This window comes from Bufo gargarizans, chromosome 2 (genome assembly GCF_014858855.1).
Source record: "Bufo gargarizans isolate SCDJY-AF-19 chromosome 2, ASM1485885v1, whole genome shotgun sequence".
NCBI lineage: Eukaryota > Metazoa > Chordata > Amphibia > Anura > Bufonidae > Bufo > Bufo gargarizans.
The window spans coordinates 62,570,027-62,590,221 of record NC_058081.1 but is presented as its reverse complement, the minus strand read 5'-3'; the positions used below and the strand labels follow the sequence as shown (position 1 = coordinate 62,590,221).

The following is a 20,195-nucleotide window of genomic DNA, read 5'->3' as shown; positions in this document are numbered from 1 at the left end:
CCTCTCTTCATGTTTGGGAACATGTCACTGCTAAGGGCAGTCATTGGCTGCAGTAGCACATGTGACCCCATCCATGTGGAAGACTACCCGTGGAGAAAGGCAGGGAATTCTCCACAGGTATTCCAGGCTGGGATGCAAATCCTGGACAACCCCTTTAAGCCCAGGGCTGTACACAGGCTGATGTTGAGGGAAGGGTTCAATAGCTGTTGAATGCCGTAGTTAAAGGGCATCTGTCAGCAGTTTTGTACCTATGAATCTGGCTGACCTGTTACACGTGCGCTTGGCAGCTGAAAGCATCTGTGTTGGTCCCATGTTCATATGTGCCCGCATTGCTGAGAAAAATAATGTTTTATGATATGCAAATGAGCCTCTAGGAGCAACAGGGGCGTTACCATTACACCTAAAGGCTCTGCTCTCTCTGCAAATGCACTTTAACAGGGCCAGGCATGATGACTTTTTCCTATCTGATGTTGACGGCATATCCTACCGCTATACCATCAATATGTGAGGTAGGAAAATTCCTTTGACCTATTTTTTGGTCTCTATAATGACTGAAGATGACACTTTCACAGTCACACACGTAGAATGAAGATTGCTGCAAATTGTTTTTAAATTCTTTACCACTTTCAAAATCTCTGATTCCTGTAAATTAATAAAAACCCTTGCGTCCATACATAACGGTTTGTTACAACTATATCCAATCTATACAAGTCCTCTGTGAGCTAAATACTGCAGAGCAAATTTCACTTGAGTACTGATTGTTTGCTACAATGTATCAGTGTGAAATGGAAATAAAAAAAATGTATCAGCCTGCAATCCAGACATTTTTAAAGGGTGGTTTTTCGGGCGTTTGATATTGATGGGTGGGGGCGTGTTTCTGCCACCCAACACCCCCCCCCCCCCCCCCACACACACACACACACACCAATCACACTCCTCGCAGATCACTAAGCACAGCGCCGTCCATTGTATAGTGGCTGGGCTTGGTATTGCAGCTCAGCCCCATTCACTTGAATGGGAATGAACTGCGCTTACGGCGATGATGTGACCAAGGAGCGTGATGTCACCAGCCTAAGAAGAGGTCGCAGCGCTCACCGGAGCTCTGTGGTCTCTTCAAACAGCTGATCGTTGCTGGATGTCGGAGCTCCACCGATCTGATATTGATTACCAGGAATATCAAAATCTCAGATAACTCCTTTAACTTAGGACCCCCCCCCCCCACACACACACGTACGCTAAGAAGCGACATGCTCTACGCAGATGTTTTTTGGGTCTGAATCAAACTTGTGGTTCACCCCCCGGAAACACTGTGCAGCTCCAGTTTTTTCCTCCTTATATGCCGGCATGATGGGGATTCACAGAATTATTCCTGTGCAGGCTGGCACTACTGACAATACACTCCAGCGATGTTGTTTGCATGTTCCCCAATGCCCTACCATAAGCAGGCGTGCCGCTGACTGTTTAAAGGGAAACTTTTTGCAAATCCAAAAAGTATCCGAAACTTGTCCGGCCACAGCAAGCTGCATGAGCCACAGAGTCTTAATGTGGTCTGAGCATTGTACTGTCTGCTTCCTGCTTTACACTGCACTTCATCCTAACCCGGCCCACACTTGTGAGTGTGTCTTTTGTGTGTGCAGGGGTGTGCAGCGTGAGGCGTGCCTGTCACACTGATTGTCAGGGGAAGACTCAGTGATTAGGAAGCAGACAAACAAACGCACAAGGAGGGGAAGTGGCCCAGAGATGAGTCTGAAGAGCAGGACACTATAAGAACCTGGACTTGACTCCTGCTCTTGAAGAAGACTGACAGCAGGACAACTTCTCCAAGCCGCCCTATAGGCGCACAAGGATTTGCGTGAAAGGTTCACGACTTAAGATAAACAGACTTCACGTTATTCTGTCTGATAATAAGACGCTCTAAGACGCTCTAAGACGTGCGGCGGAGAAGCTGTCAGATGGGAGCCGCAGACTGCAAGATGGAAAAATATAGGCAGAACCAAGACGAGTGTTAAGGTAGGTGAATAGAACAAGAGGACATTCAATGGTCACAAGACGGTAGAGAGCAGAATCGCGGTTTTCGGTGGTGTATAATCTATAAGGACAGTATGGCGGGTTACCTCGCATGCTGTGTGACCACCTGAGAGCACATGATCAGGGTCAATTGCTAACCGCAGCGATCACTTGTCTGTAGGTTACAGTTTTTGAGATCTACGTAAGGTCTAGAGATCTAATACTATAGGATTAGGGTCACATAGTGTTAGGGTTCTTTCTACTGACCATGTGGCGGTATTATATGAGATCAGAAAAGTTTATAATAAATAGCAAGTGTTAAGATGGGTGAATAGAATAAGAGGACATTCAATAGTCACAAGATGGTAGAAAGCAGAATCATGGCTTTCGCTGGTGTAAAATATAAAAGGAAAGGGTGAGGTAGTATGGCGGGTTGCGTCGCATGCTGTGTGACCACCTGAGAGCACATGATAAGGGTCTATTGCTAACCGCAGTGATCACTTGTCTGTAGGTTACAGTTTTTGAGATCTACGTAAGGTCTAGAGATCTAGTGCTATAGGATTAGGGTCACGTAGTGTTAGGGGTCTTTCTACTGACCATGTGGCGGTATTATATGAGATCAGAAAAGTTTATATTAAATAGCAAGTGTTAAGATGGGTGAATAGAATAAGTGGATATTCAATGATCATGAGACTGTAGAGTTTCAGAATCACGGCTTTCGGTCGTGTATAATACATATACATCCCCCATTACAGAGAAGGCACAAAAAGGTATGCCGACACATACCGGACCAGCACGTGCCGAAAAGACACCTTTGGGATATGCAGGGTGAATGGGGTCATATGAAAATGGTCAGTGTATGTGCCAGGAGCTTTCCTTAGGCATACACTGAAAATAGTCTACCAATGTGATGTATGCAGAGCCTTATGTGGGCACTATAGGGCGTCATTGGACACTGTTTGGCGGTATTACTCAGGCATTGTAAGCATGGCATTCTCTAGTATGGACATTGTATGGCAATATTCAGGAATATAATAGAGAAATGACCAGAAAACTGAAATGATGCCTCATAGTTGCCAAGAACCCCAACCAGTTGAAAGTTCGGATTGCCCAGTGCCTGTATTATAACTACTGTCTATTTTGTATAGGACGGTATATTATCCAGGATCGCACAGTGCTTGTATTATAACTACTGTCTATTTTGTATAGGACGGTATATTATCCAGGATCGCACAGTGCTTGTATTATAACTACTGTCAATTGGGTATAGGACGGTATATTATCCAGGATCGCCCAGTGCTTGTATTATAACTACTGTCCATTGGGTATAGGACGGTATATTATCCAGGATCGCACAGTGCTTGTATTATAACTACTGTCAATTGGGTATAGGACGGTATATTATCCAGGATCGCACAGTGCCTGTATTATAACTACTGTCTATTTTGTATAGGACGGTATATTATCCAGGATCGCACAGTGCTTGTATTATAACTACTGTCTATTTTGTATAGGACGGTATATTATCCAGGATCGCACAGTGCTTGTATTATAACTACTGTCAATTGGGTATAGGACGGTATATTATCCAGGATCGCCCAGTGCTTGTATTATAACTACTGTCCATTGGGTATAGGACGGTATATTATCCAGGATCGCACAGTGCTTGTATTATAACTACTGTCCATTGGGTATAGGACGGTATATTATCCAGGATCGCCCAGTGCTTGTATTATAACTACTGTCCATTGGGTATAGGACGGTATATTATCCAGGATCGCACAGTGCTTGTATTATAACTACTGTCAATTGGGTATAGGACGGTATATTATCCAGGATCGCCCAGTGCTTGTATTATAACTATTGTCTATTGGGTATAGGACGGTATATTATTCAGGATTGCCCAATGCTTGTCTTATAACTACTGTCCATTGGGTATAGGACGGTATATTATTCAGCATTGCCCAGTGCTTGTATTATAACTACTGTCCATTGGGTATAGGACGGTATATTATCCAGGATCGCCCAGTGCTTGTATTATAACTACTGTCCATTGGGTATAGGACGGTATATTATCCAGGATTGCCCAGTGCTTGTATTATTACTACTGTCCATTGGGTATAGGACGGTATATTATCCAGGATCGCCCAGTGCTTGTATTATAACTACTGTCCATTGGGTATAGGACGGTATATTATCCAGGATCGCCCAGTGCTTGTATTATAACTACTGTCCATTGGGTATAGGACGGTATATTATCCAGGATCGCACAGTGCTTGTATTATTACTCTTGTCCATTGGGTATAGGACGGTATATTATCCAGGATCGCACAGTGCTTGTATTATAACTACTGTCCATTGGGTATAGGACGGTATATTATCCAGGATCGCACAGTGCTTGTATTATAACTACTGTCCATTGGGTATAGGACGGTATATTATCCAGGATCGCACAGTGCTTGTATTATTACTCTTGTCCATTGGGTATAGGACGGTATATTATCCAGGATTGCCCAGTGCTTGTATTATAACTACTGTCCATTGGGTATAGGACGGTATATTATCCAGGATTGCCCAGTGCTTGTATTATAACTACTGTCCATTGGGTATAGGACGGTATATTATCCAGGATCGCACAGTGCTTGTATTATTACTACTGTCCATTGGGTATAGGACGGTATATTATTATTCAGCATTGCCCAGTGCTTGTCTTATAACTACTGTCCATTGGGTATAGGACGGTATATTATCCAGGATCGCCCAGTGCTTGTATTATAACTACTGTCCATTGGGTATAGGACGGTATATTATCCAGGATTGCCCAGTGCTTGTATTATAACTACTGTCTATTGGGTATAGGACGGTATATTATCCAGGATCGCCCAGTGCTTGTATTATAACTACTGTCCATTGGGTATAGGACGGTATATTATCCAGGATCGCACAGTGCTTGTATTATTACTCTTGTCCATTGGGTATAGGACGGTATATTATCCAGGATCGCACAGTGCTTGTATTATTACTCTTGTCCATTGGGTATAGGACGGTATATTATCCAGGATTGCCCAGTGCTTGTATTATAACTACTGTCCATTGGGTATAGGACGGTATATTATCCAGGATTGCCCAGTGCTTGTATTATAACTACTGTCCATAGGGTATAGGACGGTATATTATCCAGGATCGCACAGTGCTTGTATTATTACTACTGTCCATTGGGTATAGGACGGTATATTATTATTCAGCATTGCCCAGTGCTTGTCTTATAACTACTGTCCATTGGGTATAGGACGGTATATTATCCAGGATCGCCCAGTGCTTGTATTATAACTACTGTCCATTGGGTATAGGACGGTATATTATCCAGGATTGCCCAGTGCTTGTATTATAACTACTGTCCATTGGGTATAGGACGGTATATTATCCAGGATCGCACAGTGCTTGTATTATTACTCTTGTCCATTGGGTATAGGACGGTATATTATCCAGGATCGCACAGTGCTTGTATTATTACTCTTGTCCATTGGGTATAGGACGGTATATTATCCAGGATTGCCCAGTGCTTGTATTATAACTACTGTCCATTGGGTATAGGACGGTATATTATCCAGGATTGCCCAGTGCTTGTATTATAACTACTGTCCATAGGGTATAGGACGGTATATTATCCAGGATCGCACAGTGCTTGTATTATTACTACTGTCCATTGGGTATAGGACGGTATATTATTATTCAGCATTGCCCAGTGCTTGTCTTATAACTACTGTCCATTGGGTATAGGACGGTATATTATCCAGGATCGCCCAGTGCTTGTATTATAACTACTGTCCATTGGGTATAGGACGGTATATTATCCAGGATTGCCCAGTGCTTGTATTATAACTACTGTCTATTGGGTATAGGACGGTATATTATTCGGGATCGCCCAGTGCTTGTATTATAACTACTGTCCATTGGGTATAGGACGGTATATTATCCAGGATCGCCCAGTGCTTGTATTATAACTACTGTCCATTGGGTATAGGACGGTATATTATCCAGGATCGCACAGTGCTTGTATTATAACTACTGTCAATTGGGTATAGGACGGTATATTATCCAGGATCGCCCAGTGCTTGTATTATAACTATTGTCTATTGGGTATAGGACGGTATATTATTCAGGATTGCCCAATGCTTGTCTTATAACTACTGTCCATTGGGTATAGGACGGTATATTATTCAGCATTGCCCAGTGCTTGTATTATAACTACTGTCCATTGGGTATAGGACGGTATATTATCCAGGATCGCCCAGTGCTTGTATTATAACTACTGTCCATTGGGTATAGGACGGTATATTATCCAGGATTGCCCAGTGCTTGTATTATTACTACTGTCCATTGGGTATAGGACGGTATATTATCCAGGATCGCCCAGTGCTTGTATTATAACTACTGTCCATTGGGTATAGGACGGTATATTATCCAGGATCGCCCAGTGCTTGTATTATAACTACTGTCCATTGGGTATAGGACGGTATATTATCCAGGATCGCACAGTGCTTGTATTATTACTCTTGTCCATTGGGTATAGGACGGTATATTATCCAGGATCGCACAGTGCTTGTATTATAACTACTGTCCATTGGGTATAGGACGGTATATTATCCAGGATCGCACAGTGCTTGTATTATAACTACTGTCCATTGGGTATAGGACGGTATATTATCCAGGATCGCACAGTGCTTGTATTATTACTCTTGTCCATTGGGTATAGGACGGTATATTATCCAGGATTGCCCAGTGCTTGTATTATAACTACTGTCCATTGGGTATAGGACGGTATATTATCCAGGATTGCCCAGTGCTTGTATTATAACTACTGTCCATTGGGTATAGGACGGTATATTATCCAGGATCGCACAGTGCTTGTATTATTACTACTGTCCATTGGGTATAGGACGGTATATTATTATTCAGCATTGCCCAGTGCTTGTCTTATAACTACTGTCCATTGGGTATAGGACGGTATATTATCCAGGATCGCCCAGTGCTTGTATTATAACTACTGTCCATTGGGTATAGGACGGTATATTATCCAGGATTGCCCAGTGCTTGTATTATAACTACTGTCTATTGGGTATAGGACGGTATATTATCCAGGATTGCCCAGTGCTTGTATTATAACTACTGTCCATTGGGTATAGGACGGTATATTATCCAGGATCGCACAGTGCTTGTATTATTACTCTTGTCCATTGGGTATAGGACGGTATATTATCCAGGATCGCACAGTGCTTGTATTATTACTCTTGTCCATTGGGTATAGGACGGTATATTATCCAGGATTGCCCAGTGCTTGTATTATAACTACTGTCCATTGGGTATAGGACGGTATATTATCCAGGATTGCCCAGTGCTTGTATTATAACTACTGTCCATAGGGTATAGGACGGTATATTATCCAGGATCGCACAGTGCTTGTATTATTACTACTGTCCATTGGGTATAGGACGGTATATTATTATTCAGCATTGCCCAGTGCTTGTCTTATAACTACTGTCCATTGGGTATAGGACGGTATATTATCCAGGATCGCCCAGTGCTTGTATTATAACTACTGTCCATTGGGTATAGGACGGTATATTATCCAGGATTGCCCAGTGCTTGTATTATAACTACTGTCTATTGGGTATAGGACGGTATATTATTCGGGATCGCCCAGTGCTTGTATTATAACTACTGTCCATTGGGTATAGGACGGTATATTATCCAGGATCGCACAGTGCTTGTATTATTACTACTGTCTATTGAGTATAGGACGGTATATTATCTGGACAGTGCTGGCTTTGTGGTCACCAGACTGTATATTATTACAGCTCATCTAGTATTGGAGTTATTCCTAATATCTATTACTCACATGACTAGATTATCAACTAAAATCATAAAATGTTGAGTTAATATCCAATGTCCATCAGTAACCAGACTGCCCAACAGTCAATGATGGTCCTCAGGTAGGGATTTCTATGGCTGGACCCCACTCCAAGCCTCACTCACCTTCACCAAGTGGAGGAGGAATTTCTGGTAGGACAATCTTGACCCCGTCTAACGACCACTGGTTACCTGTCAGCATGTTCAGGGGATATAGATGCCCTGTCTATATTGTAAGGCCAAGATCACATTATAAACTGCTCATTTCCATGGTTACGACCACCCTACAATCCACCAGTGGTGGTCGTGCTTGCGCACTATAGTAAAAAGCTCTGGCCTCTCTGGTGGCCGGGACCGTGAGAGCGCATATAGGCTAGTGCTTTTTCCTGTAGTGTACAAGCACGACCACCACTGGTGGACTGCAAGGTGGTCGTAACCATGGAAACGAGCAGTGTATAATGTGATGGAAAAATGAACCAAGCCAGCAAAGGAAGCAATATGGACAATCACAATACATCAGTAAGTGCCTTGTATTAACTTTCTCGACATAATAAATGCTATTTGCTGATGTGAGACATCCCCTTTAAGTTTTCTTCTGTAGAACAAAATCAGGATTGGACGAAAAAAGCAAAGGATAATTATATGGTTCCTCTCTGTAGAATTTGGCTAAAAAAATAAAAACTTTTCCAAAAGTGATATTTTTTTTTTCAATAAGGATGCCGCATGGCCATACAGGAGCCCAATGGACCAGATCTGCAAATGTTCTGAGGAACAATCATGAATAGATATATGTCTCATGTTGCCTGGAAAACCACTTTAATTGGAGCGAAGGTTACATTTTCCATTATGAAGCCATATTTGCCTAAGCTTGAAATAGGGAAAAAGGGACGTCAATTAAAGTATTTCAACCTCTGCTGTCTTATAGGATGGAAATCCGGCACCGTATTAGGATATTTACCTATCAATTTTCACAAATTCTCTAGTTACCATATGCAATGCAGGAGGCCTGTGCTGAAAGTTGTGATTACTCATAAAGAGAAAAAGTCCATGGCCAGGCACCATTCACCCATGTATACTAAAGGTACTGAGCTCAGTTATCGCTGGCTCATAATCTCTCATTCTCCAACCTCTTGTTGTTTCTGTAGGATCGGTTGATATTGTGCAATTATTTAATGGGGCGGAGAGTACAAAAAAATTTAACAAATTAAATATTGATCAAGAGAAATAATCCATGTCTCAGGCAACATTCATCCATGTATATTAAAGTTACTGAGCTCAGTTATTGATAGCTCATTGTATCTCATTTTTAAACTTTCTTTTAACAGGGTTAGCTCTGCATGATAGGCTGATATTGTACCTTTATTTAAAGGGATGGAGATGGGAAAAAAAAGGGTTTGTTTCCCCCGCCCCCTACCACCACCACACTCGACCATGGGCCATATCTAGTGTTGCAGGTCATCTCCATTCATTTCAGTTGTCCACACCACCGCTGTAAGCAAGGTTTTTTTAAATATACTTCTCCACAGTGAATCTGGCTGTTGAGGTTTGCTGGGGGTTGTAGTGTTTCTGCTGGCAAGTCAATGATCAGCTCTATAGAAGGCAGTTATGCTGGCACTTGCGTTGCACTTGACCGCTCTTCTCCAACCATTGCAACAGCCTTAATTACCAGGGACCGTATTACCAGTGATACAGACGTGGACAAAATTGTTGGTACCCTTTGGTCAATGAAAGAAAAAGTCACAATGGTCACAGAAATAACTTTAATCTGACAAAAGTAATAATAAATTAAAATTCTATAAATGTTAACCAATGAAAGTCAGACATTGTTTTTCAACCATGCTTCAACAGAATTATGTAAAAAAATAAACTCATGAAACAGGCATGGACAAAAATGATGGTACCCCTAACTTAATATTTTGTTGCGCAACCTTTTGAGGCAATCACTGCAATCAAACGCTTCCTGTAACTGTCAATGAGACATCTGCACCTCTCAGCAGGTATTTTGGCCCACTCCTCATGAGCAAACTGCTCCAGTTGTGTCCGGTTTGAAGGGTGCCTTTTCCAGACTGCATGTTTCAGCTCCTTCCAAAGATGCTCAATAGGATTGAGGTCAGGGCTCATAGAAGGCCACTTTAGAATAGTCCAATTTTTTCCTCTTAGCCATTCTTGGGTGTTTTTAGCGGTGTGTTTTGGGTCATTGTCCTGTTGCAAGACCCATGACCTGCGACTGAGACCAAGCTTTCTGACACTGGCTAGTACATTTCTCTCTAGAATTCCTTGATAGTCTTGAGATTTCATTGTACCCTGCACAGATTCAAGACACCCTGTGCCAGACGCAGCAAAGCAGCCCCAGAACATAACAGAGCCTCCTCCATGTTTCACAGTAGGGACAGTGTTCTTTTCTTGATATGCTTCATTTTTTCGTCTGTGAACATACAGCTGATGTGCCTTGGCAAAAACTTCGATTTTTGTCTCATCTGTCCACAGGACATTCTCCCAGAAGCTTTGTGGCTTGTCAACATGTAGTTTGGCATATTCCAGTCTTGCTTTTTTATGATTCGTTTTCAACAATGGTGTCCTCCTTGGTCGTCTCCCATGTAGTCCACTTTGGCTCAAACAACGACGGATGGTGCGATCTGACACTGATGTTCCTTGAGCATGAAGTTCACCTTGAATCTCTTTAGAAGTCTTTCTAGGCTCTTTTGTTACCATTCGGATTATCCGTCTCTTAGATTTGTCATCAATTTTCCTCCTGCGGCCACGTCCAGGGAGGTTGGCTACAGTCCCATGGATCTTAAACTTATGAATAATATGTGCAACTGTACTCACAGGAACATCTAGTTGCTTGGAGATGGTCTTATAGCCTTTACCTTTAACATGCTTGTCTATAATTTTCTTTCTGATCTCTTGAGACAGCTCTTTCCTTTGCTTCCTCTGGTCCATGTCGAGTGTGGTACACACCATATCACCAAACAACACAGTGATTACCTGGAGCCATATATATAGGCCCAATGGCTGATTACAAGGTTGTAGACACCTGTGATGCTAATTAGTGGACACACCTTGAATTAACATGTCCCTTTGGTCACATTATGTTCTGTGTTTTCTAGGGGTACCATCATTTTTGTCCATGCCTGTTTCATGAGTTTATTTTTTTACATAATTCTGTTGAAGCATGGTTGAAAAACAATGTCTGACTTTCATTGGTTAACATTTATAGAATTTTAATTTATTATTACTTTTGTCAGATTAAAGTTATTTCTGTGACCATTGTGACTTTTTCTTTCATTGACCAAAGGGTACCAACAATTTTGTCCACGTCTGTATTTCTGAAATATGATGAGACTGGCAATGTATTACTGAGTGTGCATACCTCCGTCTTCACTCATGGAACGTATCGTTGTTTGTTGCAGGGTGATGTGTGGATGCGTTAGGAATGCCTTATGTGGATCGGAAGAACAGAACCTGTGGGTTTCTGGACATTGAAGATGCAGAGAGCGGGAGATTTCTCAGAAGATATTTTATCCTGGATACCCAGGCCAATCACCTGATCTGGCACATGGATAACCCCCAGGTGAGCTTTGCAAATGCAACAACAGCGGCCCGCAAGGGGTCCCTTTAAGATGAGATAAGTGTTTTGTGATGCCAGCTGCAATGAAGCAACAACGGGACGGAGTCCCTTTAAGAAGTTGTGTTGGTACCCAGGTGTAGGAATGGCCGAGTAATATAGGGTGGCCTATAATGTCCCTTAATGTTTTGTGCACGTGTCACGGTGATCCTACCTGAATATGCTGGAACCCAAGGCATTGGCTCTGAAGCAGAAAAATAGGGTGAACAATTGAGGGATTCTAAGAAAAATTTGAGTCCAGACCTTGTGATGAAGTTCAATAGCAGCTTTACTTTGCATAAACATTTCTCCAAACGGTTTACAGACTTTAGCTTGGTTCCAGCAGGCTTTAGCATTAACTCTGGCAGGCAAACAATCTCAACACTGCTACATCGGTTTCTCTTTGGCTCCGCTGTACTAACAGACTTAAATGGAATCTCTGCTTCTGCAGGATACTGCAACTTCTCTCTGTAGTCTGACTGTGGATTATGCCAGAGAATAGGTTAGAATCCTGGCAGCTCCAACATGGAGTCTCAACCAGAACACACCAGAACTCCCTACATCCTTCTGGTAGCAAACAGGACTGGCCCACTTCTGACCAAGAACGGAGGGGAGAATGGAATGGTGAGTTCCATTCTCTCTAAGTGTAGCTCTTCCATAGTTGCTGCCACCTGCTGGTGAACCAGGCACATTACATGAACAATTACATAACATTATTATAAATGCACAGTGTCTAGGGACCTGGAAATAAATGCATAAGATAACATTATATTAGCATTTACAGATAGAAGCAGGGCGTAGGAGTAGTAATGCCACTCGGAGGCGTTACACAATTCACAAAACAACACAGTAGAACAATTCTGTAAGAAACTTAAAGGGAATCTGTCAGTTCTCTATCTGTGGGCGGCGTATATTGTTATATATAATTTGATTCAGTATTTTCTTGAAAAAGCTGTTTAACTGCAGCCAATTCTCAAATAGCCAGTCTTTTCTCCTGCCCACACTAGAAATCCTGTGAGTCTGTATTCCTCCAACCACTCACAGAGAAAGCCTGTTAGTCCTGCTTCCCCTGTCCACACATATCGAAAGCCTGTGAGTCCTGCTTACCCTGCTCACACATACAGAACCTGTTAGTCCTGCTTCCCCTACCCACACATAGAGAAAGCCTGTGAGTCCAACTTCCCCCATCCACACTTAGAGAAAGTATGTGAGTCCTGCTTCCCACACATACATATAATGAAAGCCTGTGAGTCCTGCTTCCCTCACCCACATATAGAGAAAGCTTGTGAGTCCTGCTTCCCTCACCTATACATAGATAAAGCCTGTGAGTCCTGATTCCCTCATCCACATATAGTGAAAGCCTTTGAGTCCTGCTTCCCCCATCCACACATAGAGAAAGTCTGTGAGTCCTGCTTCCCCCATCCACACATAGAGAAAGTCTGTGAGTCCTGCTTCCCACACATACATATAATGAAAGCCCGTGAGTCCTGCTTCCCTCACCCACATATAGAGAAAGCTTGTGAGTCCTGCTTCCCTCACCTATACATAGATAAAGCCTGTGAGTCCTGATTCCCTCATCCACATATAGTGAAAGCCTGTGAGTCCTGCTTCCCCCATCCACACATAGAGAAAGTCTGTGAGTCCTGCTTTCCCTGCTCACACACACAGAAAGCCTGTGAGTCCTGCTTCCCTTACATACATATAGAGAAAGCCTGTGAGCCCTGCTTCCCTTACACACATATAGAGAACGTCTGTGAGTCCTGCTTCCCTTACATACATAAAGAGAAAGCCTCCATCCACACATACAGAAAGCCTGTCAGTCATGCTTCTCCTGCATAAACAGATAAAGCCTGTGAGTCCTGCTTCCCCTGCTCAGCAGCTCACACATACAGAAACCTGTTAGTCCTGCTTCCCCTACCCACACATAGAGAAAGCCTGTGAGTCCTGCTTCCCCTACGCACACATACAGAAAGCCTATGAGTCCTGCTTTCCCAATCCACACATAGAGAAAGTCTGTCAGTCCTGCTTCCCTTACATACAGTCATGTGAAAAAATTAGGACACCCTTTGAAAGCATGTGGTTTTTTGTCACATTTTTAATAAAAGGTTATTTCATCTCCGTTTCAACAATACAGAGAGATTAAAGTAATCCAACTAAACAAAGAAAACTGAAGAAAAGTCTTTTCAAGATCTTCTGTAAATGTCATTCTACAAAAATGCCTATTCTAACTGAGGAAAAAGATAGGACACCCTCACATGTATTCCCTCTTAAATTGGCTCAGATCTCACACAGGTATATCACACCAGGTGCACATAATTAGTAGATCGTTACTCTGCATGTTGAATGAGGCTTGCCCTATTTAAACCTCAGACATTTAGTTTGGTGTGCTCCTGACTGTTGAAGTGAGAGTGAGCACCATGGTGAGAGCAAAAGAGCTGTCAGAGGACTTCAGAAAAAAGATTGTAGCAGCCTATGAGTCTGGGAAGGGATTTAAAAAGATCTCAAAAGATTTTGAAATCAGCCATTCCACTGTCCGGAAGATAGTCTACAAGTGGAGGGCTTTCAAAACAACTGCCAACATGCCCAGGACTGGTCGCCCCAGCAAGTTCACCCCAAGAGCAGACCGCAAGATGCTAAAAGCGGTCTCCAAAAACCCTAAAGTGTCATCTCGAGAACTACAGCAGGCTCTGGCTACTGTTGATGTAGAAGTACATGCCTCTACAATCAGAAAGAGACTGTACAAGTTTAACTTGCATGGGAGGTGTGCAAGGAGGAAACCTTTGCTTTCCAAGAGAAACATCGAGGCCAGACTGACATTTGCCAGAGATAAAGTTGACAAAGACCAGGACTTCTGGAATAATGTTCTTTGGACAGATGAGTCCAAAATTGAATTATTTGGACACAACAGCAGAGGACATGTTAGGCGTAAACCAAACACAGCATTCCAAGAAAAGAACCTCATACCAACTGTGAAGCATGGAGGTGGAAGTGTCATGGTTTGGGGCTGCTTTGCTGCAGCAGGACCTGGTCAGCTCACCATCATAGAATCCACAATGAATTCTACTGTGTATCAGAAGGTGCTTGAAGAACATGTGAGACCATCAGTTAGAAAATTAAAGCTGAAGCGGAACTGGACCATGCAACATGACAATGACCCAAAACATACTAGTAAATCAACCAAAGATTGGCTGAAAAAGAAGAAATGGAGAGTCCTGGAATGGCCAAGTCAAAGTCCAGATTTGAATCCCATTGAGATGCTGTGGGGTGACTTGAAAAGGGCTGTACGTGCAAGAAACCCCTCAAACATCTCACAGCTGAAAAAGTTCTGCATTGAGGAGTGGGGTAAAATTTCCTCAGACCGATGTCGAAGACTGGTAGATGGCTACAAGAACCGTCTCACTGCAGTTATTTCAGCCAAAGGAGGTAACACTCGCTATTAGGGGCAAGGGTGTCCTATCTTTTTCCTCAGTTAGAATAGGCATTTTTGTAGAATGACATTTACAGAAGATCTTGAAAAGACTTTTCTTCAGTTTTCTTTGTTTAGTCGGATTACTTTAATCTCTCTGTATTGTTGAAACGGAGATGAAATAACCTTTTATTAAAAATGTTACAAAAAACCACATGCTTTCAAAGGGTGTCCTAATTTTTTCACATGACTGTACATATAGAGAAAGCTTGTGAGTCCTGCTTCCCTCACCTACATTTAGAGAAAGCCTGTGAGCCCTGCTTCCCTTACACAGATATAGAGAAAGCCTGTAAGTTCTGCTTCCTCCATCCACACATACAGAAAGCCTGTCAGTCATGCTTCTCCTGCATACACAGATAAAGCCTGTGAGTCCTGCTTCCCCCCCAACCACACACAGTGAAAGCCTGTGAGTCCTGCTATCCCTGCCCATACATAGAAAGAGCCTGTTAGTCCTGCTTCCCCAGACCTTACATAGAAACTGCTTGTAAGTTCTGCTTCCTCCATCCACATACTGAAAAGGCTTGATAGTTCTGCCTCCCTTGTCCACATATACAGAAAGCCTGTGGGTCCTGCTTCCCGGGACCACACATAATGAAAGCCTGTGAGTCCTGCTTCCCCTGACCACACATAGATTAATTCTGTGAGTCCTGCTTCCTCCTCCTACACATAGAGGAAGCCTCTGAGTCCTGCATCCCGCACCCACCCATAGAGAAAGCCTGTGAGTCCTGCTTTCCCTGCCCATACATAGAAAGAGCCTGTTAGTCCTGATTCCCCAGACCTTACATAGAAAATGCTTGTAAGTTCTGCTTCCTCCATCCACATACAGAAAAGGCCTGTTAGTCCTGCCTCCCCTGTCCACACATAATGAAAGCCTGTGAGTGCTGCTTCCCCTGACCACACATAGATGAATCCTGCGAGTCCTGCTTCCTCCTCCTACACATAGAGGAAGCCTGTGAGTCCTGCTTCCCCCACTAACACACAGTGATTGACAGATTTCCTTGTTTGTGTTTGTATAGACTCTGGGGTTGTGGGCAAAATGTTTGTGGAAGTGATTTAAAGCTGCACTTTAAAGAAACCTTATTGGTTTTTCTGATACGTCTGTCATAACAAAATTTGTATGTTATTAAAAAACAAAAAGACTTTTGATCTTTTTTGTTCTTTTTAAGGCTACTTTCACACCAGCGTTTTTTGCTGGATCCGGCTGGGTTCAGCAAAAACGCTTCAGTTACTGATAATACAACCATCTGCATCCGTTATGAACAGATCCGGTTGTATTATCTTTAACATACCCAAGACAAATCCATCATGAACTCCATTGAAAGTCAATGGAGGACGGATCTGTTTTCTATTGTGCCAGATTGTGGCAGAGAAAACGAATCCATCCCCATTGACTTGCATTGGAGGTCATGCTGGCAAGTCGCGTATGGAATGAATGAAGCGGTGCGGGCACATACTCAACCTGCTACTCCATCAGGGTGGGGGATCAGGACCTCAGGATGGGTGGACCCCCACCAGTTAGTTATCCCCTATCCTGTTGTACAACCTCTTTAAGTATCTTTCATTGACTGCCAGGGAGAGTAGAGAAAGGGAGAACCCTCAATATCTCTGGAGGCTTTCTCTCACTGTCTCCTTCTCAGACTACAATCCTGTGAGATGACATTGAGTGTTTCCAGAGCTCTTATCCCTCACGTCTCCTCTCTATTGGTCGGTGCCCCCTCCTATTGTCATACTCTGCAATTTGCTATTAGACGCAATGAGACATGTCCACAAGCAGACCCCACCCTCTGCAGTAATGGCCCACCCCAAGAATTTGAGGGAAATGAAATCTTATGGTGATGTCATTGAGCAGAATGGTCAGTTGATGACCCTCCATGAACAGCTCGAGTCAGCCAGAATGGATGCTGCTCCCACAGGGCGGTGCTCTGTTTTAGCTTATTAAAGGGGTCCTGGCTGGGTAGAGGACCTAGCTTTATGATGCTTTTGTTCTAGTAGGACTTATGGACATTGGTTGTCTTTGTAGGACAACCCCTTTAAAGGGACACTCTCAATGGGGGGCATTTATGTAATGGAAAGATGGCTTAGTTGCACATAGCAACCAATCAGATTTCACCTTTCATTTTCCAAAGGAGCTCTGATAAATGAAAGGTGGAATCTGATTGGTTGCTATGAGCAGCTAAGCCATTTTTTCCTTTACACCAGTTTTGATAAATCTCTCCAATACATTAGGCTTAGTGCAGGATCTACGGGCGAAGCATTACAGAGTTTAATCTCCGTCCCCTGGATGGATATATCTAGAGCGTTCCTTTAAATGGCATTGTGCAGGCAATATGTATTGATGACCTGTCTTCAGGATAGGTCATCAATATCATATTGGCTGGGGTCGGAGACCTGGCACCCCCGCCAATTAGGTGTCTGAAGAGGTTCCAAATGACCTGTATTTGTAGAGAGAACTGGACAAGCAGTTGTAATTACACCATGCCACCACTACCGAGAGGATGGTGCACAATTCTGAGGATAGGTCATCAATATCTCAACCCCTTTAAGAAGCATCATTTCAGATGATTTCCCTTATTCATGAAGGACAGTGATCAGGCCCCCAGTCATGAAGTGGTTAACACCGATGTGGCGCCTCCAAGTCTCATTCTGGGCCGCACAATGGTGATGCCACTTCCTCTTCTGTTTTAGAGTTTGCTAACCCTCAGGAAGTAGGGGAGCCACTTGCAGAGCCCCAAAAAGGAGGACATCACATCCCGAAAAGGAGGACAACCGTACCGGGGACAGTGGCACACAATGGTACAACATACTGCATGCCCAGGTTATACCAGCATGGTCCATATCACTATATACAAGAAGTTGTATAACTTATACCAGCTGTACATATATCATTATATACAGGAGATACCCAGGTTATACCAGCATGGTCCATATCACTATATACAAGAAGATGCACCCTGCTGGTATAACCTGGGTATCACCTGTATATAATGATATATGTACAGCTGGTATACGTTATACATCTTCTTGTATATAGTGATATGGATCATGCTGGTATAACCTGGGTGTCTCCTGTATAGAATTATATATGTACAGCTGGTATAAGTTATACATCTTCCTGTATATAGTGATATGGAGCATGCTGGTATAACCTGGGTGTCTCCTGTATAGAATTATATATGTACAGCTGGTATAAGTTATACATCTTCTTGTATATAGTGATATGGACCATGCTGGTATAACCTGGGTATCTCCTGTATATAATTATATATGTACAGTATAACTTATACCAGCTGTACATATATAATAATATACAGATATACCCAGGATATACCAGCATACTCCATAGATGTATGACTTATTCTAGGCCAGCTGACAGTAATATATAATTATATACACGACATGCCCCAACCATGTTGATAAATTAGGGCAGGCCAGGGGCATTGTCAGTTTAAGTAGCTGGGCTGTTTGTGGACACAATAAGTGAGTCAGGGCCAGGCAGAGGAATGGAAGACTGGAAGAGGCAGAGAGCGGCACTAGACTGGCGTGGATGCTGGCAGTGGTACCCGTGCTCCGTCCTGCCTGCTGTAGATATTAGTTCTCTCTGACAACGCAGGCAGCGCTGGATGGCGTTGTGACGTCATGTCATACAGCACACTGTGCGGACGACGTGCTGCCTGCCTGCCCCTGCCATGGGTAAACTTAAATGGACCCTGACCCTGTACCACACTAAAAAGGAAGACTCCTGGCTGACCAGGAGTCTAAAAACCAGACTGTCCGGCCTAAAACCGGACGTCTGGCCACCCTATCAGGAAGTTGCATGGATCCAAACCATCACGTGGCAGGGGTGGGCAACCTGCGGCACTCCAGCTGTTGTAAAACTACATACAATTCCCATTGTTTAATTTATATCTGTGAGAGTTCTGATAAGAGCAGGACAAGTATGCATGCTGGGAGTTGTAGTTTCACAACAGCTGGAGTGCCGCAGGCTGCCCATCCTAGTGTAGACACTGTGGCAGGGGGTGACTTGACTTCAGAGTTCCAGGGCTATACGGTCAGACCTTGGTACAGGAAGAGTTGTCATGTGGACGACCACCCCTGATGTAGCAGACGCTGCATGTGTTACTGTATTACTATACCGTTATTATGCCGCTGTGAGTACTGCAGGGTCTTCTGTCCTAGCAGCTCATTCTCATAAATGCAGTTTTTTATTTTTTTATTTGGTGCAATCACTGCACTATTTACAGCCCCATATCAAGCTACTTTTTATAAATGCACCCACATAATCCACTGCCCAGTACTGCGGAATGGGGACCCTCTACCTGCAACCAGGAGCGCTGGGGGTATGTGATAAGTGTGTAGTTTTGCAGGCAGCTTTGCAGTCACTCCCCCAGCGGGTAAGTACATATTGTACAGGTGTTTCCTGGCTATGACGCTTCTGGATTACCAGAATTTCACTGTACTCAGATTGCTTTAAAGACTGGTCACAATCATGTCTACTCTGCTTTTTCTTCCCAGAAAGAGCGCCACATCTCTCCACAGGTTGTATCTGGAATTGTGGCTCAGCCCTGTGCTGCAATACCAGATACATCCTATGTGTACAGGTGTAGCGCTGCTTCTGGGAAAAACAGACCTTTTTCCCTAATACTAGACAGCCATGTAAAGACCTATCTTTCTATCTCATTACCTATCTATGTATCTATCAATCAATCTACCTATCTATCATCCTTTTTATCTATATCTATCTACTCTCTATATATCTACTTTATATATCTACTATTATCTATCTATCTGCAACGGGCGCCTCCCCCTAGGGCCCTCTATATATAAAACATCCCGAGTGTAGGAAATGCCTAGTGGTATGTTGCGGCCTAAAATGTCTCTTTATGTGTGTCACGGTGCTCCTACCTGGATGCCGCTGGACCACAGGCTTCGGCTCTGAAGCAATAAATAGGGGGAATAATTGAGGGATAAAAGAATAACTTGAGTCCAGACCTTGAGATGAAGTTCAATGGCAGCTTTACTTTGCATAAACGTTCTCCAAAACGGTTTATAGGCTTTTTCTTGGTTCCAGCAGGCTTTAGCATGAAACTGGCAGGTAAACTCCACTCTGCTATATCTGTTTCTCTCTGAATCTGCTGTACTGACAGGCTGACTGTATAACTCAGCTTCTTCTGTAGGCTGCACTTCACTTTGTAGTCTGACTCTAGG

At 43.2% G+C, this 20,195-nt stretch overlaps 1 protein-coding gene across 2 annotated transcripts in view; it reads left to right on the top strand.

Annotated features, from left to right (window-relative positions):
• Positions 1–1,642: 1,642 nt before the first annotated feature.
• PLEKHA2 (pleckstrin homology domain containing A2) overlaps positions 1,643–20,195 on the top strand; it is a 92,235-nt gene continuing 73,682 nt past the window's right edge. Inside the window, exons 1-2 of one of the 2 annotated variants that reach the window (XM_044279047.1) lie at positions 1,643–2,010; positions 11,331–11,491. In XM_044279047.1, the coding sequence (XP_044134982.1) occupies positions 11,354–11,491 (138 nt within the window). In that variant the 5' untranslated portion in view covers positions 1,643–2,010; positions 11,331–11,353. Of the gene's footprint in view, positions 2,011–8,879; positions 8,999–11,330; positions 11,492–20,195 lie in introns of those variants that run through there. The other variant, XM_044279048.1, reaches the window with a different exon arrangement.